The 23,239-nt window shown below is 34.7% G+C and overlaps 1 protein-coding gene across 5 annotated transcripts in view; it reads right to left on the bottom strand.

Annotated features, from left to right (window-relative positions):
• cacna1ab (calcium channel, voltage-dependent, P/Q type, alpha 1A subunit, b) overlaps nt 1-23,239 on the bottom strand; it is a 277,483-nt gene that overhangs the window by 9,105 nt on the left and 245,139 nt on the right. For 2 of the 5 annotated variants that reach the window (XM_073916059.1, XM_073916060.1), the window contains 4 exons: nt 18,985-19,091; nt 14,059-14,200; nt 8,774-8,893; nt 3,514-3,531 (listed from right to left, as the gene is read on the bottom strand). In XM_073916059.1, the coding sequence (XP_073772160.1) occupies nt 3,514-3,531; nt 8,774-8,893; nt 14,059-14,200; nt 18,985-19,091 (387 nt within the window). The remainder of the gene's footprint in view (nt 1-3,513; nt 3,532-8,773; nt 8,894-14,058; nt 14,201-18,984; nt 19,092-23,239) is intronic. The other 3 variants (XR_012386850.1, XM_073916061.1, NM_001328708.1) reach the window with 3 other exon arrangements.

The following is a 23,239-nucleotide window of genomic DNA, read 5'->3' as shown; positions in this document are numbered from 1 at the left end:
GTTAGAGACAGGCAGACAGATAGACAAATAGACAGACAGACAGACAGACAGACAGACAGACAGACAGACAGACAGACAGACAGACAGACAGGTGGATAGTTAGACAGACAGACAGACAGACAGGTGGATAGTAAGACAGACAGACAGAAATGGATAGATGGACAAACAGACAGAGAGACAGACAGATGGATAGATAGACAAACAGACAGACAGACAGACCGACAGACAGACAGATAGTTAGACAGACAGACAGACAGGTGGATAGTTAGAGACAGGCAGACAGACAGACAAATAGACAGACAGACAGACAGACAGACAGACAGACAGACAGACAGACAGACAGACAGACAGATAGATAGATAGATAGATAGATAGATAGATAGATAGATAGATAGATAGATAGATGATAGATAGATAGATTCATGCCTTTCATGCACTGCAGCCTTTGTAATGTAAGCAGAGTCATTAAACACTCGTTGCCTTTCTTTGCCACAGCTGAGCACACAGAACCCAATCCAGCCATATGAAGTTCAGCACATTTGTCCATGCACACACCCAGAGGCGTGATGGCCAACATGACAGTCAGTAGCAAGTGTGGACGCACACACCCATTCTTCAGCACACAGTGCTTTTCTGTTTCTAAATATGACCTGCAAAGTTAATGAACCTGCGCCCTCTTTTCTCGCTCACGCACATAATGCCATGCGCTATACTGAACATGCTAACGACATGACCATAACTGGTAGCAGGTTTCCCAGTCAAATCCATGCGTCAACAACTACGAGACAGCAAATCTTCCCCATGTCCACAGGACCAGAAATACAAATATACAGGCAAACACACATACACACACACGCCCCCACACACACACACACACACACACTCTCTCTCTCTCTCTCTCTCTCTCTCTCTCTCTCTTACATACACACACATACAGGGACACAGGGCTGCATAAGTGGACAGAAGAAATGTATATAGAGAGAAAAGTACAGCAAAGAATAAAATATACAGAGGGAGTATACAGGAAAAAAGAAGAATGACGTGAAATAAAGAGGCCAGTGTGACATCAAGACATAAAGAGAGACGCAGACTCCTAAAACAGGAAAAATGAGAGAGAACAGGGGGAGAGGATGGAGAGGAAAGGAGAGAACAATGCAGAAAGCCAGAGACGGTACATACACTGAGATTACTTCCTCGCGGCCTGTGTCTCCGTCGCTGTTGAACAGCAGACAGACGGTGCGCAGAACAGGACACAGGCATGAGACCACAGGGACGATACACACACAGCACAGCAGAGAACGTGTGAGAGGTAAACAGAGAGAGAAAGAGAAAGAGAGACGGGGAAGATAAAGGATAGAAAATGGCACAAAGAAAGAACAAAGGAAGAAAAAGGGGATGGAAAATTCATTGGGAAACAAAGGAGAAATTCAATGTAGAATGTGATGGAATGGACAAGAAAGATCATTGATGACAGATGAGACAGTTGTGGTAAATGCAATGCAGAAATGTTTGCCAGAGGAAGTCCATGAAAACAGACCAAAAGAGGGAGAGAACAAGGCAAACAAAAGATAATAAATAGGGAAATGGTAAAAATGAGAAAGGAGGATATTGATGGAAAAATGAAATGAAATGGATAGATAGGTGTGACACAAAAATGTCCATGTAATAGAAATGATTAATAAGAGGCCAAAAACAAATGATGCAATAAAAACAAAATGGAGAAAAAAAGAAAAAGAAAATGAGAATAAAGAGGAAAAGGAAGGAAATTGGAGAAAGGAAAATAAAAAATACAAAGGAAGTGATCAGAAAAGAGACCAAAACAAATGGAGAAAAAGGAAAAAATAGGAAAACAGAAAGAAACAAGCAAAATGGAATAAACAGGAAATGGAATGAAATTGGAATGAAAAATTAAATGAAAATGAAGAGAAAAGAGACCAAAACAAATTAAAAACCATGAAGGGAAAACATTGAGAGAAACAACAACAAAAAGTGCATAAAAATAAGAAATTTATTTAAAAAGAAATATAAAAAAAGAAAATAGAAGAAATGAAAAGAGAATTAGTAAGCCACAATGCATTATGGACAACACATGAACACCAAAAAAGTGACAAAAGAAAGGCAAAGGAAAGATAATCAATAGGGAAATAGAGAAAATGGGAAAGAACAGAAAGAAAACCAAAAACCGAAATAGGAAATAAAAGAATAAATTGGTTAAAGAAAATATGGAAGGATGCAATAAAAAACAAAAAGGGGGGATTAAGATAAAGGAAATAAAAGCAAAGGAAAGATCAATAGGGAAAAAAATAAAATGGGAAATAACCAAAAAATGTAAGAAGAAATGGAACAAAATGGATAGACAGGTGTATCACAAATAGCAAGTTCATGAGATAGATAGAAACATAAAGGAATGACCAAAACAAAGGATACGATAAAAAAACATAAGTTAGAAAGATCAGAAACAAATAAAACAGCCAAATGAAAAAGGATTAAAGAGGAAATGGATGGGAAAAAATCAAGGACAAGGAATACAAAATAAGAAAGAGACCAAAACAAAGGACGCAATAAAAACAAAATGCAGAAAAAGGAAAAAGTTGGCAAACAAAAATAAACAAACAAAATGGGAATAAAGAGGAAATGGAAGTACATTAAATTAAAGAAATGAAAAAATAAAAAGGAAGTGAACAGGAAAAAAGACCAAAACAAATGAATAACCATAAAGGGAAAAAATTTAAAACAAAACCAAGTGCAGAAAAATAGGACAATTATTAAGAAGAAATAGACACAATGGGAAGGAACAAAAATAAAACCAAGAAGCGAAATAGGAAATAGAGGTAGAAATTGATTGAATAAAATATAAGTAAGTAATGGACAGACAGGTGTGCCACAAAAAGGAAATCCATGAAATAGAAAACATAAAGGAGAGACCAAAAACAAAGGAGGCAATAAAAAGAAAACAAAAGTTAAAAAGAACAGAAACAAGTAAAACAGCCAAATGAAAAAAAAAGAAATCAAAGAGGAAATGAATGGAAAATTAAAAAATCAAGGAGAAGGAATACAAAAAGGAGAGAGAATGAAACAAAGGATGCAAACGAAAAACGTTTAAAAGAGAAACAAACAAACAAAATGGGCATAAAGAGGAAATGGAAGTAAATTGAAGGAAGAAAATGAACACAAAAGAGACCCAAAAATAGTAACCATGAAGAGAAAAACAGAGAACAAAAAGATTGCAGAAAAATAGGATTTTTTTTTTTTTTTTTTTTAATTGAAGGACGATAAAGAGCAATGGTAAACCACAATGCATTATGGACAATAAATAAACAAACAAAAAAAGGATTAAAGAGAGATCCAAACAAAAGAAAAAAAAGTGATCCCCATTTTATTGAGAGAGAGAGAGAGAGCACAGAAACACAGCCATCGACAGGAGTAGGGTTTGGGAGGGAGGAAAAGGAAAAGAGAAAAAGACAAAAATTGAGCGAGTGTAGAGGAAGAAAGGAAGCACACTAACACACTTACCGCAGCAGAACGCACACTCTGTTGGGGCAGAGCAGTGTTAGACAAGAGTGAGTCACAAATACAACAACCACATCTACAGTACAGCCTTACACAACGCACGCCACAAGCACACACTTCCAGTAGGCGTGCATTGTATGCACTAGACCTTCCACGCACAAGAGAACATATTGACTCTAAACACATTTTTACAACATTGTGCGGTTTCTATACACATACACACATTTTAAAACACAAGAAACACACAAGGCTTCCTCACACTTATCTGATACACACTTGGACAAAACCCAGACACATCTCCAGAGAATAGTCAACCAAGAGATCATGGAGGTTATGCAAGTATGAGTATGCGTTGCGTATTTATGCATTGTAGCATAAAACATATTGAAAGTGTAACAGCCTCTATGTGAAGTGTTTTTGTGGTTGTATTTTTAGAGAGTTGTGTGTTGTAAGAGTGTTGCTGCTTCCAGAGGTTGGTTTGTCGTTTATAAAGTGCGAGCTATTGTAAAGATTACTCCTCACAGACTTGTTTTTTTGATTCAAAATGGCGTCCAACTGACTAAGGTCTGTTTTCCCGCCTTTTTTTGCCTCAAATTCAGTTGAAAGTTCTTTGGCTGCTTTAAAGTTTGAAAATATGACTTTTATGATTTTAAAAACTGAGTTAAGAAGTGGATAAATTATCTATATAGTTGAAAGTCTATGTGAAATCAAAAATTTTTATGTTTATTTTGCTAGTTCACGTTCGTTTCATTAGGTGTACAGTTGAGACGTGGGACGAATAACCATATCCGTCCAAAAATAAAGAAAAAAAAGATAGTCACGTGACATTAACTGTATGTAGACTTTGTATACATGAACAATTTGGTGATATTTTTGCGTGATGATGAGTGCATCCCGCGGAAAAAAACGTTTATATCCACAAAGAAGAATGAAGATGTCGCTTGCTGTCATGTTCGCTTCGCATATTAAAAGGCAAATCCTTGACAAAAAAAGGAGAGTCTACATGAACAAATAAAAAAACAGAGTAAGGAAAGCTTTGAGGGATGCTGGGAAACCCTATTTGAATCAAAGAGGACAACAAAACCAGGAAAAAAAATCCACTGCAAGAGGTGTGTATAAGAACATTATATGTGATGTGATCTCTCTCTCTCTCTCTCTCTTTGAACACGCTGAGGTGCACTAAACACCACAAAAACAGTTAACCTATCAAAATAAACCATATACCATATATAATAAAGCTGTATCAATGCATATTTCAGAGTTTATTTGTTTATATTGTGTGGAGAGACCCCCTTCATGATTGCGAAGTGTTTTGGGTGTATGGCCATACACAATAAATGCGCTATATAATTACACATTACATTACATATATATTTATTTATATCATGAGATAGGGGAGCGCAAGAACAGTTTGAGGTATATACACAGGTGCACTACGCCAGCTTTTCTAAATAAATGACATTGCATTATTGGAGCTATCTAAACATGCAAGAGGTGATCAAATGTTCAGAGACTATGTGCATCATGATAAAGATTTACTTATTTATTTATTTATTGTTAGAAAGTGATTGTTATTGCCTGTACTGTAGGAAGGTCTATGTATTGTACATTGTTCATTCTGTATTTTCTGTTATTAAATAATACTAATAATAGTAATAAAAAACTTGAAAGAGTCAGCTATTGTAAAGATTACTCCTCACAGACTTTTTTTTATTATTTAAAATGGTGTCCAATTTGATTAAGGTCTATTTTCCTGCCTTTTTTGTCTTAAATTCAATTGAAAGTTTAATTATTTTTTGGGAATTTATTGTTATTGCTTGTACTGTAAGAAAGTCTATGTATTGTACATTGTTCATAATGTATTTAAAAATAAATAAATAAAAAAAACTTGAAAGAGTTAGCTAATGTAAAGATTACTCCTCACAGAGTTTTTTATTTTTATTTTTATTTAAAATGGCGTTTAATCTGACTGAGGTCTTGTTTCCCCACCTTTTTTCCTCTTGAATTCTCTTGAATAATAATAATAATAATAATAATGATAATGATAATGATAATAATAATAATAATAATAAACTTGAAAGAAATGCTTAATATTAACCTGACGTTTCTGTTACTGTTTTAAAACTAAGATAAAGGAATTAGATCTTTAGTGATTTAAAGTGATATGATGAATTGGAGTTATACAGTTATTCCACACTAACTGGACATATACCGTTCTTCCACATTTGGGAAATATAAATCACAATAACTTTTTTTAAAACTGACACTGAACAATTTTATGTTCTTAAAATTGAGAAGCTTTTGGTATCTATCTTCAATTAAAATAAAAATATATAATATAATGTTTACAATAAAAAATTTTTTTTAAATCATATTACTCAAACTTTGAAAACATGGACTTATGTGGTTCTTCGTCTCAATGCCTCAGTTATTCTGTGGAAGTTTAAAAAAGTTTGCTTTGTAATCTTCAACCTAAGTCTGACAATTTGTTTCCGTCCTCTATTGACATCAGTTTGATGGATTTAGCCATAATTTTCTTAGCCACGCCCCCTCTTATTATAAGCTTGCTATGAGGGAATAATGCACAAAAAAAAAAAGCCCCGTCCCAACTCAATATTCCGTTTCAGTTGGAGGTAAATCAACACACTGAAATAAAAGTCGCAGTGACTTCTTTTAAACTTACTACTTTATTGTATATATTTAAACTTAACATTTTTAAACGAGTTTACTCAGACTTTAAATGTTTTACTATGGTATATGCATTTTTAAATTATACTGTATTCACTGCTTCAAATCAAGCTCTGGAATCTTTAGACACACCAAGGTTTTCCTGATAGTGAGCGATAGCGTGATATGATTTAAAAACATACGCGCACTCGCACGCACGCACGCATGCAGGCACGCACACGCGCACACACACACACACACACACACACACACACACACACACACACACACACACACACACACACACACACACACACACACACACACACACACACACACACAGCCATGCAGGTAAGGAAAGTGTGAGCCACTTATCCATGTGCCCTTTGACATGACAAACGCATGCTAACATTTCTTAAGGCAAGACACTGAAGGTGAATATGGTAAAATTTGCATAAAGAGCAAATGTTTTTTTTTTTTTTTTTTTACAAGCTTTCAAAATATTTGACTGAACATTATATAAGGAGTGGTTAAAATATCTTGTTTCATTTTTATGGAACCAATTCAAATCAATTCCTTCACATTTTATAGTATCAGACATATTAAATATAAATCTAATAAATCAGATAATAAGTTTCTTACTTATTTCAGGTTAAGTATATGAAAATAAAGTTGTTTAAAAATAAAATATGCTAATCTGTCATTGTTTAATGAAATACAAATTTCTAGCATTAAAATCTAAACATTACAATAAGTCTAATTAAAATATCTTGTTTATTTTTTCTGGAATATAAGTTTCAGGTTAAGTATATAAATATGCTAAACAAATGCAAAAGAAATCAGTTTGTTTAAAAAAATGCAATCAGTCATTCTTTAATCAAATAAATAAATTTCTAATACAAGTCTAGTCAAAATATCTTGTTTATTTTGTCTGGAATAATAAAATCAAATCAATTCCTTCACATTTTATATAATCAGGTATATTACATATAAATCACATTGAATTGAATCTACATTTAATATTAGAACAATTATTTTAAATGGTAATACTTTTTCACAATTTTGCAGTTTTTACTGCCTTGGTGAGCAGAATATGCTTTTTTGCAAAACAATTAAAATTTTACTAATCTTAAAATTTGTGCAAAGATAAACAAAACTGTAATGTTTAGTTTATGTAAGAATATGGAATAAAAACACAGTCATAAAAATTTCATGCATACATTAAATCCATGCATGTATAATTCTGAAAATGAAAAAGAAAACATAATGTATTTTTAATTTTACGAGGGTACAAGTCCAACATCCAAAAATTTTGTCCCAATCCCAGTTTTACCCCTTAGGCCTTCCCCTTACTCCCACCCCTCGTTTTGCTTGTTCACGTGAAGGGGTAGGGGTGTCCCAATTCTCTTCATCTTGAAGGCATAGGGTTAAGGGGAAGGGGCTAGTCAGCCCTCAAAAGAGATTTTTCAGGACCACACTGGAAACCAAGGGGTAAGGAAATTTTCCCAGAATACACTATCTACAACGACAGCATGGCTGCACACGGAAGTCAGGAGATGCACAAATTAGCATTTTTTTGTCATTATTAACACGTTCGTGTTTTAATGTCATGTTTTAAAAAAACTCACTAAAATAAAAACTGTTAAATTTTGCTATCTATAATGCCAAATAATAACTCCTGTATAGTAGTTCCACAACATTCTGTCACTTGATGACACTCGAATACCCTGTCAGAAAAGTCTAGTGGCTGAGAATGAGCTTTTTACAGTGTCTGCTTTAATGTTTAATTGCTTTTTGTTTGTTTACAAAAATGAATATGGCCAGGGTGTAAATGCACAGTACAGTTACAAGCTTACTGCCACAATATATCGTTATGATAACATGATATATGCCTTATAATAACATGATATATAACGCAACTGGAATAACCACAGCATTCGCAATTGTCAATCTCACATGAAGCAAGAGATTGTGATGACATATGATGACGTGTGTGTTGTAGTGGAGTCCCTTTTCGTAGGGGTAAATTTTGAAGCCCTTCCCCTTCACACTCTGTTTCAAGGGCCAAGGGAAAGGGGTAGGGGACAAAAATAGAATTGGGATAGGGCCTTTACTTACACAAAATGTAGATTTTGGACTTGTACCCTTGTAAAATTATTATCTTCGTTTTTTTTTTTTACGTTTTTAGAATTACACATGCATGGATTTGATTTGATTTGATTGATGCGCAAAGTATTTATGACAGTGTTTTTATTCCATGTAAGTGAAGTAAAGATTCATTGAAGATAAAAAAAAATCTCCAGACAAAAAGCGTGACAAAAAAACCTTTAAATGTATATTTTGGATATTTTCTTTACATAATCTTTACAAAAAATGTTGTTTTAATCCTTAAAATTTCCAAATTAACAGAAAAATTGCCTTTACCCCCTGCAGTGTCTTTGCATCAATATGTTAGCATGACAGCACCAAAACCATCTGAGGTTTGGCTACCAGACTGAAGCGGTCAAAGGCTGTTAGCTGGATAACTGACCGTCAGGAATGAATGAAAACAGATAAAGATGGGAGGACAGATGGATGAGGGGATGGAGGTGCTCACTTGGTTGTCTGCAGAGAGGCGAGGCATGGAGATGGTCCGGCCATGCCCTTCCATTGGGTGATAGGGCTCAGTGTCCGAGTAACCGTCCCCAACAGGCCCAAACTCTCTCATTTCTACCGTCTGCAAAACAGAGCAACAGATGCCTGCTTCACCCGCCTACAGCTCTATCCGTCTGATACTGGACCCGTGAGGGTTTAAACCAGTAGAGGGACATGGGAAGCACAAAAGTGCGTCTGAACTAAAGATTAAGCATGTCTGAAATGGCCAATAGGCATGATTAAAATCAAATCATAAAAGAAAAAGTGCACACAAGTCTCTGGATGTTGGCCAAAAATTGGACTTTGGATAACAGATTAATGATTTGTAAAATCAGACCAGACAAAAGCTCAAAAATAACAAGCTTTAAATAAAATATAGGAGCCATATTTGAGCTTTTTGAAGATGTGATAAAATAAAAATAACTAAACAAAATTTAAATCTAAAAAGGGAAAAAGTTTCTAATTTCTGGTTAAGTTTATAAAAATGCTAATTAAATGTTTTAAAAACTGTCAGCTTGTTTAAAAATATTAAAATAAAATAAAATAAATATAAAATAATAATAAAAAACAAAATAAAATAAAAATAAATGTTCTATCAATTTAAAATGATCCAAACTGCTTTTAAATTTTTATGATTACATAACTTATTTTGTATATAAAGCTAATGGGGAAATACTATGAAAGCATTTTGGCATGTAAAATATTATGATGACGAAAGACGTTGTGGTGGGACCTAAATGCTTTCATAGGGTATTAATTAAAGGTGTTTAAAGCCGCATGATTAAACATTAAAAGATCGTGATCTCAATTCAAACCTGCACAACATGAATGTTAAATGATAAAGATTTGCATATGGTTATTAATCCTTTGAATCTCTGCATTCAAGTCTGCACTTGATCAAGAGAGATTCAGTTTTTACACATTTTCAATTAGTTACAATCAATTAAATAACATTGAAGTACTGGGAAAACAGTTTATAGTTCAGATGTAAACACTCATGTTTATGGTCAAGATTAAGGGTGCTTTCACACCTGTGAATCGATTCAGTTGTTCCGAAACAGAGATTACAATTGTTACATTGTTGCTCTTTGCTCTTGGAGCGGTTCGCTTTCACACTGCAAAGTTTCTAAACGGACCAAAAGAGCTAAAACAAGTCACGTGCAAGTAAACTCTCCTTACATTGGTCAGAGTGTAAGGGTTTATTTTGCAGCGTCCCGCTCAGCTGTCAGGAGAGGTGGTGGTTTGGTGGTGATTGACAGGGTGCGCGCGCGCGCGACATGTCTGAGGAGAGACGCGGTGGGGAGAGGTGAGAAAGGTGCGCGACGATGCCTATTTGAGGGAGGGAGACGCAAGATTACTGGGAGATCATCACTTGTTTGCGGGCATCCGGAGACTCGCGAAACTTTCCGCCCTACTCATAACTCTCTCTTCATATAGCCGTAAGCCTATTACATATGCATAAAACACTGTGATATAACCACGCTCGGATCGGATCGGTTTCTCACTGCAATCGAACCGCTCAAGGCCTCGTTTCAATCGAGCCGAGACCACCTAATTCAAGCGATTTCGGAACGATTACTTTGGCGCGGAACAGAGCGCGATTGCCCTGTTCACATATGCCAATCGAACCGCGCTAACTGGGCAAACGAGATACGTTCCGAAACAAAAGTGTAGGTGTAAAAGCACCCTAAAATCACCGTTTAAAGGAACTTTATGCTGGTGAATGTTGTAGCAAATACATTGTGTAACCAACAGGTGGCGACAAACAACCATCAAAAATGAAACACCTATAATGAAACAAAGTTTTATGTGTGAATTGTTGAATCATTAATTGATAATAAATATGATGTACAAGATGTTAGATTTCTATATTTAGCATTATCAGCAACAGTAGCAAAGATCAGTTTTCATATTGAATATTTTCTTTTTCTTTTTGTTCTTGATTTTTATTTTTTATTAAAATTACAGGTTCTAAGTTCTGTTTGTTAAAACCAATGTGTTTGCAGTAATATTTTAGTATAAATAGAAAGCAAATTGCATTTTTTCACCTTAGAATTATAAGGTTCTTCAGAACGCAGATAGAACCTTATAATTTAACGATTTGTCTTCTTCCTTTTTTGCTGATAAAAAAAAAAGGAGTGGCCCGATCTGTGACTCAAAAACCATAGTGTAATGGGAACCGAGAGATTTGTGATCCTTTACTGCTAGAATATATATATTCTGAATATATAGAATATATATATATATATTATGTCTGGTTCTTTAATCTGATTGGCTGATAGCCGTGCAATATTTCGCCAGTAACATCACACAAAGGCCTCTTCACCCTTCACCTCTGTGTATTACTCCGCCCACATACAGCCAGCAACAAACAGAGAGATGCTACAGTTTGACTAATATTACTGTTAGACAACAAAATGTATTTTTGAGGCTTTTTTAGTTAAGAATGTAGTTGTTTAGACTGCAACTTTACAGTTTATTTGTAAGAATAGTGCCTATTTTAAAATATTTACAATTTCTGAGATAGCTGGTTGGCGACGGTTGACGTTTTCTATCCTCAAGATGGCGACAAAACCGCATAATAAGCCCTTCGCTTAGAAGATATAACAGTCTGATTTCTAACTATAGCAGATTAATTCAATATTAAACTGGTAAGCAAACCTGCCAACACTTCCGTTTTTCATGGGAGTATGACGTATTTTAGACCAGTCTCCCACAACCATACCATTTTAATTTCTTCCTAAAGAAGCGGCCGCCCAAAACCCGCCATATCCTATCCCGGTTCTCAACCTCACCCCCGAACACTCTCTCCCCCCTAGTCTACTGGATTTTTAGAGACATGTTAGCAGGTACGTTTGTAGGTGATATTATAAGTCGATTTCTCTCTTTTGTATGTTGTAGTGCTGTATTTATACCGATTTGCTTTCGTTTCAGGAATGTGTGTTGTGTTGGCAGATTGAAATAAGCAAAGTCTGCACGTGTTTAGAGTTTTTTCATATGGCAAACACAACAGCATGCTGTAAGTGAATTTGTTGTTTTTTTTGGGCTCAATTATTGTGAAATCCCGATTGCAACAGAGAAAGACTGTAGACTGTAACACTGTAAGAAGATATCTCTGTAGATGTCACTTTTAGCCTTATAATCAGCAGTTGAGCAAAATCAGCAGTTTTGTCATCACTTTAGACATAGAGTCATTCAAACACTAGCTCTAAAGTAAGATTGGTGAATTAGTAACTGTTTCTGTTGTTTCGACGTCAGCTGCAGATGTAAATGAATGGTGGAAGAAAGTAGTTCCTAATAAAAAGAGGTTTTTAGACTCTCCGTGTTGTATCCTAGCACTGGTGGGATGCTAAGGCAAAGCACGCCTCCCACCAGTGCTGATATACAGCCATATCACACAGCTGAAGCTAGAATTATTAAATCCCGCTTAATTATTAGCCCCAGTTTATTTTTTCCCCTAATTTCTGTTTAACGTAGAGAAGATTTTTTCAACACATTTTTAAACATAATAGTTTTAATAACTAATTTCTAATAACTGATGTATTTTATCTTTGTCATGATGACAGTAAATAATATTTTACTAGATATTTTTCAAGATACTTCTATACAGGTTAAAGTGACATTTAAAGGCTTAACTAGGTAATTAACTAGGTAATTAGGTTAACTGGGCAGTTTAGGGTAATTAAGCAAGTTATTGTATAACAATGGTTTGTTCTTTAGACTATCGAAAAAAAATTAGCTTGAAGGGGCTAATAATTTTGACCTTAAAATAGTTTTTAAAAATTAAAAACTGCTTTTATTCTAGTCGAAATAAAACAAATAAAACTTTCTCCAGAAGAAAAAATATTATTAGACATACTGTGAAAAATTCCTTTTATGTTTATAAAGAAAAGAAAAGAAAATCTAAATCAAAATAAAATTTCTGATTTTCGATTTACCAATTCAAAATCCCAAATCAAATATCAACCAACTTCAACACAAAATCTGAAAATCTTTTAATTTCACAACTGCTATGCATCACTTCTGGTGTTTTGTTACTTCATTCATGTTTGATAAAAATAATAATAATAATAATTGTTTTAGATACAAATGATCCAAAACCATGAGAGTAAACCCACTTCAGCTATGGTCTTTGACAGTACTGGCTGGATCAGTTCAACTCCCAGCTCTCATAGGTCGAGACAAGGTGCACAGAAACTCTGTCTAATCGCCCACTACTGGTTTAAGATCTTTCCAACATGCTCTTTAAGGCTAAATCTCCTTAGCTGCACAGATCTAAAATGAAACACCAGATGACTGAGCTACAGAGAAGAGTCACACTGAAGGAGAGATGACAGTCTGCGGGGGTTTGGTACGATCCGGCAGACAGAGGAAGAAGAAACACCCCCGCCGTCTGCCAGAGGTGGAACAGTCCATAGTGAAGTTCATCAAAAACACTGATCAGACAGACAGGTGAGCGACAGACCCAGAGACAGAAAGAGTGATAATGTCAATGAGATAATGTGTGTTCAAAGGCAGCGATGGTTAGGAAGACAGTGATTGGCTTAAAGAACACGGTTCGGGGATTATTAGTGGCTGAGAGAAAAAAAGTTGCAGCTTTAAAAATAAATAAAAAGAAAAACTTCAGCTTTATACATAAATAAATAAATGAAAAGTTTAAGGAATAACAAAGGTTTAGTGAAGGTAGATTAATCTGATGCTAATCGGATACATCAAAATAATAATAATAATAATAATAATAATAATAATAATAAATAAACAAATAAATGAATAAAAAAATAAAATAAAATAAAAAAAATTTGAAAACTGCACATTTTTAAATAAAATACAGCTGAATAAAATAAAACTGCAGCTTCATACATAAATAAAATAAAAAAATTCTAGGAATATCAAAGGTTTACAGAAGGCAATGTAATCTGATGCTGATCGGATACATCTAAATAAAATTAAATAAAATAACTGCAGCTTTATAAATAAACTAAAATAAAACCTTCAACTTTATAAATAAATAAGAAAATAAAATAAAATTTCAAGGAATATCAAAGGTTTAGAGAAGGCAGATGAATCTGATGCTGATTGCATATGTCTTAAGCTGAATAAAAACTAAATAAAATATAAATGAATATTCTGGGAATATCAAAGGAGTGAAGGCAGATTCTGTGTCACAGCCTCTCTGACAGGCCTCAAACTGAACTCCAGCTAAATGTCCAGACTCAGTGTTTGGGATGTGAGGATCTCCAGCATTACCTGTGGATTGTGGCGGCTGTCATGATGGTCATCAGGATATGGTCTGTCAGGGTTCCAGTTTTCTGGAACGGACTTCTGGCACATCTCCTGGGCGCGTGACGTCACCCATGACTGGCTTTCATTCATTCCAACCTCTGGAGGCCTGAACCGGACAGAGATTTTCTGTCAGTCACACAAACTTTCAGTTTTTTTTAACATTATAAAATGACTAAAGTAGAACAGAAACACTACTGAAAATGCATATATGTACATATTGAAGAACTAGCACAAAAGCAGACTGACATATTAAAGAAGTGAAATATTTTATGAGTAGAAAGGTAGTTGAGAAAATATTAAATAATGAAAGAGCAGAAGTGTGGCCTATAAGGAGAAGAAGAAAGACAACAATTAAAGCAAAGCTAAACAGTGAAGAAAGAGACAAAGAGAGTGAATCGAAACAGGTGAATCCCAGAAAATCAGACTAGTTCAGGTGATTTTTTTATCCCAAAATCAAAAGAGAGTTTGAAATATATATACTGTATAGTTATATATAAATTCAAGTATTTTATTTGAATAACTTATTGTTATTAATTCTTTTTAAATTTTTTTCAAATTACAATTCAGATTTCAGCATTTTCTTTATAACTTTACTGCAATATAATTGTATTATTAAAATCTTTTATTTTGTAAAATGTTATTTTAGTATAAATTAGTACACAATAAAATGCAGGGTTCCACACAACTCATTCATGCTGTCCCAACACAAATTGATTAAGTTAACTTGACAAATTTAACAAATTTATGTGGATTGAACATAAAAAATTCATTTATCCCAATGAAATCTCAAGATTTGTGTTGTTTCAGCTTATTTTAAAAACAGGTAGTTTGAATAAGCAAAAGCATTATTTGTATATATATTTTGTGTATATATATATATATATATATATATATATATATATATATATATATATATATATATATATATATATATATATATACACAATACTGTGCAACAGTTTTAGTACATTTAAACAAAACAGATTTATGAAACAGATATATTTATTAAAATAATATTTAAACAAAAAATATTTTAAAAAAGCATAATACGATTAAATTCAAATAAAATATTGCAAAAATATTTCAACTAAATTTTTTTTCAAGTTTTTTTGCTTCTCTTGATTTTTCCTCTATTTTTAAATTAGTATTTAGTAGGGATGTAACGGTATCAGAATTTCACGGTACGGTAATACCTCGGTATGAATGTCACGGTACGGTATTTATTGAATCATTTACAGGAAAAAAAAAACTTTTGAAAATACTCCAAAAAAGTGCCAAAAGTGTCAATGACATACAAATTAGTCATCTATCTGTTAGCTTTGAAACAGGAACTTCAATTTTAATAACAAAAAATTATTAAACCATGTAAAAAAATAAAGTTTCAATTTAGTATTGTTAAACTCATCACATTTAACATTTAATCACTCACTTAGATAGAGATGGGTTTAAAGAAAAATTATCATATAATTATAATCTGGTAAAAGCTGGTATCTCTGGGTATTTACAATGTCCCCTGCAACAGAAAAAAACCCCTCTCATTTGGGACTGAGGTTTCTGGGACAGAGAGATATGACTTGGCCCATGTTGACAGCAGTGGGGTAACGTTGTGCATTGTCTTTCCCCCACTTGAGAGGACAAACCATGAGTGAGATAGAGATCTCTTTGCGGTACAAGTCAATGTCTGCATCAATCTGAACAGTGTGCTGTTTTTCTGCAGTCCCCATGACTGTTATTAGTCGTATTCCCCAACTTGCAGGCACGTGCACACATAGGGCTCAACCTGTGCAGTGCACATGCCCTTTTTAGTCTTGGATAGAAAATGCCCTTCCAAAACGATCAAAAGTGCCCCCGCGACGTGACACACCCTCCGTCCAGTCCAGCCCTTCAGTAGGCGCGCGACAACACCTCTCTTGGTATGCGCGCTCAACCCCCCCCCCTCGGCGCTTTACAATACGCGCGCCACAACACAGCTGATCAGAACGCGCGCGACAGCACCGCTATTCAGCACGCGCGCGGCGACAACACCCGCTTTAGGTTCGATCATTTCCATCTTTTTTCATCTCCGCTACTAGCAGCAAACTCCATTTCCGCATTACTGGATCTGTAGCGACAACAGACCGCAAAGGATTATGGCCACGCCGGGGCTGATGGGAAATGAAGTTTCAGCTACCTCCCGTTCGCTTCATTCGCCTGAGCAAATTTTCTCTGAAGATCTATAGTTTTACCGAGTCATGCGACTACGGTAATATCGAAAAATTTTAATATTGCGGTATTACGGTATTTACAATACCGTTACATCCCTAGTATTTAGTATTTTTCTATATCATATAAATTTAGAATTTTATAACATTAAATTTATCGCAAGTTATTTTGTTAGATTAGCTCCAGATTTGGCTACAGTACTGACTAGGGATGTAATGGTATCAGAATTTCACAGTACGGCAATGCCTCAGTATGAATGGCACGGTGCGGTATTTATTGATTCATTTACAGGTAAAATAAAACTAATGAAGAAACTCGAAAGTGCCAGAAGTGTTTATTTACCTCAGCACTGAATATATCAATGACATTCAAATTATCAAATTATCTATCTGTAAGCTTTAAAACAGCAACTTCAATTTTTCAATTTTAATAACAAAAAATAATTAAACCATGCAAAAAAAAAGTTTCAATTTAGTTTTGCTCAGAACAAATTTAAATAGCATCATACTTATTGCAGCTGAATCATGTGCTGAATGAGTATTTGAGAACACTCACCTCATTCACTCACACATTCACAATTCAGACAGAGACAGGTTTTTTTAAGGAAAATTAGCATATGAACAATCTGGTAAAAGCTGGGATCTCTGGGCATTTACAATGTCCCCTGCAACAGAAAAAAACACTCTCATTTGGAACTGAGGTTTCTGGGACAGAGAGAAATGACTTGGCCAAGGTTGACAGCAGTGGGTAAAGTTGTTCATTGTCTTTCCACCACTTTAGAGGACAAACCATGAGTGAGACAGAGATCTCTTTGCAGTACAACTCAATGTCTTCATCAATCTGAGCAGTGTGCTGTGTTCAGCGGTCTCCTTGACTGTAAGTCGTATTCCCCAACTTGTATTTCACCACAGTCTGACAGTGCCTGCATATCAGTTTTTCTTTGTCTGTCAACTTTTCTGCTTTCTCTTATCTTTTAAGAGAAAACCGAAATACTTTCACACATCCGATTAAAATCCCGCTTTTGGTTAGATCATTTCCAGCTTTTTCTCCTCCGCTACTAGCAGCACCCTCCACCCTCCGCATTACTGGATCTGTAGCAACAACAGACCAAAAAGAATGATGGCCACGGCTGAGCTGATGGGAAGTGTAGTTCCCGCTACCTCCGGTTCGCTCCATTCGCCTGAGCAAACTTTTCTCAGTAGACCTATAGTTTTATCGATTCATGCGACCACAGTAATATAAAAAAAAAATTGCTATTGCGGTACGACGGTATTTACCGTTACATCCAAAGTACTGACTAATGTAATGTACAAATATAATATTGTATAGCTTTCTATTAAAAATATGAATTTAAAAGGTAGATTTGTGAGGGGTGTACTTATATTTGCTGAGCATTGAACGTGTATATATATATATAACCTCGCTTATAATAAATAATAATTATTATTAAAGCAAGTTATACTACAATCACGTGATGTGCTCCATCGGGCATGATAATCTTAATATTATTTTGTAGTGTGTGCTGTGCCGCAGTTTTTATATCTTGCAGTGTGCGCAAGTGTAAGATTTGAGGGAATAACATCACCATGATTGTTAAAGTAATCTCAACATTATTTTTTACCCCATTGCAACTTTAAAGGCTAAAGAATGTAATTTTTATATTTGCTTAATTTTTGCAGCCTAGGGCTATACTTCTCACCATGTATTGTATCTTTTCTAAAACATACAATATAGTGTTAAAGCATGTTTAGTCCTAAGAAAACAAAAACAACCCCCAAAAATTATATTTCAAACACAACACATAAGGTACACATACAGTACTGTCCTATGTAGTATTGTGAAAAGGCAAAGCTGAAAATCTATGGATATATATATATATATATATATATATATATATATATATATATATATATATATATATATATATATATATATATATATATATATATATATATATATATATTGAATATGTTGTTATACTGATAGTATAATGAATATATGTGAACATTTACCACAAAACCAGCCATAAGTGTACATTTTTGTTAATGTTTTTAAATTTGAGATTTACACAGGGTGAATACATTATTTTTCAGTTCATGTATGGTTTGTTATGATAGGAGCTAGGTTAGGGTTTGAACTATTTGATTTATTTGTTTAATACATTGGAAAGACAATGTTGAAGAGCGGCTGTTTGTCCTGAATTGAGCTGCATTTCTACCAGTGTTGTTAGCAATATTGTCTCAATTGATGGAATTGTGAATGTTGAAAAGTACAGATAGGTTTTAATCCATTATGCCATTCCTTCTGGAAAGGACTTCAGTGGTAATAGCTTTCATTTTCAGCATAAAAATGATCTGTTAATTGCAATGAAATTCTATTTGGAGAAAGAAAACAGCTGATGAAACACAGACAGTCATGAAATGGCCCTCACAGGGTCCAGACCTGAATATTACAGAGGCTATAAAGTCAATAAAATTCTGTCAATTTTGAAGAAAAAAATACTTATTGCTTTATACCTAAAACAGGCGTGAAACATTTTTAATCAATGCAAAAAATAATTCTGTAACATTTCATTTTGCTTTTGGGATGAAAGATGACCTGTATACAATATATGATTTCCTGAGACTCATTTAGACAGATTCCCGTAACAGTAAAAAAAAACATGACCTGAATGAAGATTGCACTCACAGGCTGTTAACGGGCTCCTGCGGCAGCTCGGGCAGGCCATTCAGCCCCGGTCCCCCTTCCTGGTTTGGGGACGGCTCCATGCGCTGAAACATTAATGGCGTTCGGTTCTGTGTGAGATACGAACATGGCCTGCAGCTGGGATCAGACACACTTATGGGAAATGGGGAAACACACACAAGCCACCGTGCAGCACACAGGTGGTGGGATACCAGACAGCAGAGAGGCATCATGGAAAATGGAGTCCTCCAGTGCCCTCGCCAACCTGAATGGAGTCTTCCATTGGGGCTGTGCTGTCTGGGTAGGTGCCGATGGCTCATTTCCATCCAAGCCACCGCATAATATGGGTGGTTGTAACTATTTGGGCATGCAACAGTGAAGATCTGAGGTTCATACTAGAAATACAGGTTCTGGGTGGGTGATGCTGACACTATAGGGTGTAACGGTACTTACGGTACTTATTTGTGTAGCTTGATTTTCTGTTCATTTTCTTTATTTTGGTCACGTTCCTCTGCTTTCTTGTTTAGTCAGTTGTATTTTTTATTCCAGATTAAATGAATTCTTTGTTTTTTATGTAGTAATACCAAAAACAAAGTATTGTTTTATTATTAGATGGGAAGTGTTCTCCTTAGTGTCTAGTTAAGTTATATTAATGCATCAACTGAAACAATGACTAATGCTGCGTTCACACCAGACATGGAAGAAGCGTCAAGCGAGAGTGATTTACCTGTTAAGTTGTTTACGATTTTATTTTATAAAGATAGAGATATTTATATTTACGTAAACTAGTTTTGCAATTGACGCACATATTAGGTGAATTACTCAAAAATCGAAACTTTAGCGGACATTCGCGCCACATTAACCAATCATGAGTTTTGTAGGGACGTGATTATGACGTAGCGCCTGTTGTTGGTATTCCGGGGGAAAAACCTCCTGCCGACACCGACAACAGTTCATCAAACTGGGCTCGGCTTAGTCGGAAGCACAGCTAAAAGCTTCCATCATCCAGGTATAGTTTCCTGTAGGTGTTTATGAACTCACAGAGCTGGGTGCACCCCTGAATAGGTCTCAGACACGGAAGCTCCAATGGCACAACAAAGACACAATAAAGCTAGAGTCACCGGGAAGACAGAAGCCCTGCCCATGACATGAATCTGCGTCTATTGCTCAGTGAATTTGACGAGCAAATGAAGCAAGTAAACTCAATTTAAAAAGCTCTATTTACTCGCGAATAGCACGATTTATCAGTGCGTCCCACATCTGGTGCGGAAGAAGCATCAAGCAAAAGTAATTTACATGTTAAGTCAATGCAAAGACGTGAATAGACTGCCTGCGGTGCGATATGCGCAAATGAGGTGCCGTGAATGATGCGATTTGTGCAAATAAAGCAGTACGAGTTGAGCATCTTGAGCGAAACGCTCGAGTTGAGAAATCTTTCTCTTGTAGGGGCGTGCTTATGAAGTATGTCAATTGATAGTGTCCTGGGGGGGGAATCATCCTGCCAACACCGGACAACAGTTAAAAGCTTTAGCACTGCTAAAAGCTTCCATCATTCAGCTACAGTTTCTGGAGGAGTTGGTGAACTCATATAGCTGGGTACATCTCTGAAAGGATCTAGTGGACTCCAGTGCTGTTTTTTAGCCTTCATAAAGCACATAAATACCGCCATTCTCTCAAAAAATCCATGTTAGCCATTTAGCAATGAAGCTAGAGTCATCTGGCAGACAGAAGCCCTGCCCATGACGTGAATCCGCATCTATTGTAAAGTGAATTTGACTTGCAAACGAAGCAGATTTGACACGCTAATGAAGCGAGTAAACTCAAAATGTTCACGCGTCTATTTACATGCGAATAGCGCAATTTATCCATGCATGCCGCATCTGGTGTGAACACAGCATAACAAATTGATCTGTGATTTAACAATTAGTTATTACATTTAATTAACATATGATAAATATATACACAGTAGTCAACATTCGAAGAGGATCAAAAAAGCTTTTCAAAATTGTCCCAAGACAAGAACGTCAAGATTTTCAACAGTTTTATAATAACTTTGATTAAGGTTTTTTGATTCACTTCAAATGTTGACTGATGTGTTTTTTTAATATTGAAGTTTGTAATATTGAAGTGGTTCCAACAATAGTTTTTTTGGACAGAAAAAAATTGTGTAATCTACAATAAACTGAAAGAATAGTTCCAAAAAATTGGGTATTAATATGTGTACCGTTCCACCCAGGGATGCATAATATCGACAGCCATATCAGTATCAGTTAAAAAAAACTAAATGCATATTTTTAATGTTATTTTAATGATTATTTATGAAATGATATATGGCTGTTTTAAAGAACAATAAAACATCAGAATTGCAATTTGCAATTAATTAAGTAAAAATTTAAATATTTAAAATAATATCAGTTTTAAAATAAAATCAGCCGCCCACTGGATTCTTTAACGTTTTATCTCTGAAAATTAGGCGCAGAAAAATCTATATCAAGATATATATTTATCAGCCTATATATTGGTTATCGGATTCTTAATATAAAGACTTATTGATTATCTGTGTTTGACTTTTGTTTATAATGAAGCTCAACAAAATTTGTGTGAAGATTTATATTTATCTGCCTTTATATTGGTTATCAGCTTTATATCAGTTATTGGTAATTGCTTTTTGTTGTTATAATCAGGCTCCAAAAATTGTAACAAGATTTATGATTATTGACCTACAATTGAATTTATTTTAAAATGAACAGTCAACATTGTTAGCCCTTCTCTGAACTGTTTTTTTTCTTCAAATATTTCCCAAATGGTGTTATCAGAGCAAGACATTTTCCACATTATTTCCTAAAATATTTTTTCTTCTGGAGAAAGTCTTATTTTGATTATTTCAGCTAGAATAAAAAGCAGTTTTTCATTATTTTAAAACCATTTAAGGTCAACATTATTAATTTTTTTCGACTGTCTGCAGACCAAACCACTGTTATACAATGACTTGCCTAATTGCCCTAATTAACCTAAACAATATAACAATTTAACAGTAGAACTAATAATTCTGACTGTATATATGTATTGTCTTTCAAATATAGAGTTATTGGTATCTGCCAAAAGTCATCTATATTGGTGAACCCCAGTTCCACCCGAATTAATCTATGAACGCTAAAAATCTCAGACCGTAGTAGCCCAAAGGTTACACCAAGAACCTCCCCTCAACATCCATTAATGAACATATCATCTAGACAAAACGGTGTCCACACGGAGGGAGAAAAGATTCCATGTTAGTGACATTGATAAATCAACCTCACCAATCAACGGATGGAGGAAGACAAAACGACACTAGTAAAAACAGATGGAATCAAAGAGGAAAGGATTAGAAAGAAGACAGTAAAAATGCAAACAAGTTGAGACAGACAGACAGACAGACAGACAGGCATATAGAGACACCAAGGATGAATATATAGAGGTTGAGAGGACGGTTTTGATGTACAGTGGAGTCAAATGAAATACGACAGGTAAAGAGACAGACAGGTGAGGCAAGACAATATTTAGACCATTCCCTGATTCCGGCAGAGTGTCCATGCTCTGTGGAGCTGATATGGAAGATTTATGTATAACTGTGGAAAATGTATAGGCAGAAACAATGGACACTGTGCCTTTACTTGATGGGAGGATTTCCAGGGAAGAGGACAAGGGATGATACTTATAAAAGGCCATGTTGTATCATTCATCATTGCATCACACCTGCATCACAGTTACTGCACGTGTTTAAAAGCATGCTCTAAGGCTGTGAATTTAAAACTAGTTTCCAGTATTGTTTTCATGCTATTGCAGTAGTAAAATACAAGTTTGTTTGCATGTGCATCTTATAATCATCTTTAGTGCTCTATGTGGCAGGTGACATAAAATATTGTTTTAAAAGTTTGATGTCAGCAAGATATATACATATATATTTTGAATAAATTAATACTTTTATTCTGCAAGGATGCAATCAGAAGTGACAATGAATACATTTAAAATAATACAAAAAGGGACAGATTTTAAATGTTAAATAATGTTAAACAATAATAATAATAATATTAATAATAATACAATAATGTTACAAAAAAAGGGATTGATTTTAACGAAATGTTAAATAATGTTAAATAATAAAAAAATATTAATAATAATAATGTTATGTTTAAAAATTAATAATGCTAATTATTCTTATTTTCTTTTTAAATTGTTTGTCATTCAAGAATCCCTAAAATATGCTAATATATAGACA

This window comes from Danio rerio, chromosome 11 (assembly GCF_049306965.1).
Source record: "Danio rerio strain Tuebingen ecotype United States chromosome 11, GRCz12tu, whole genome shotgun sequence".
NCBI classification, from domain to species: domain Eukaryota; kingdom Metazoa; phylum Chordata; class Actinopteri; order Cypriniformes; family Danionidae; genus Danio; species Danio rerio.
The sequence above is the reverse complement of the archived record's forward strand: the minus strand, read 5'-3'. Positions and strand labels throughout refer to the sequence as shown.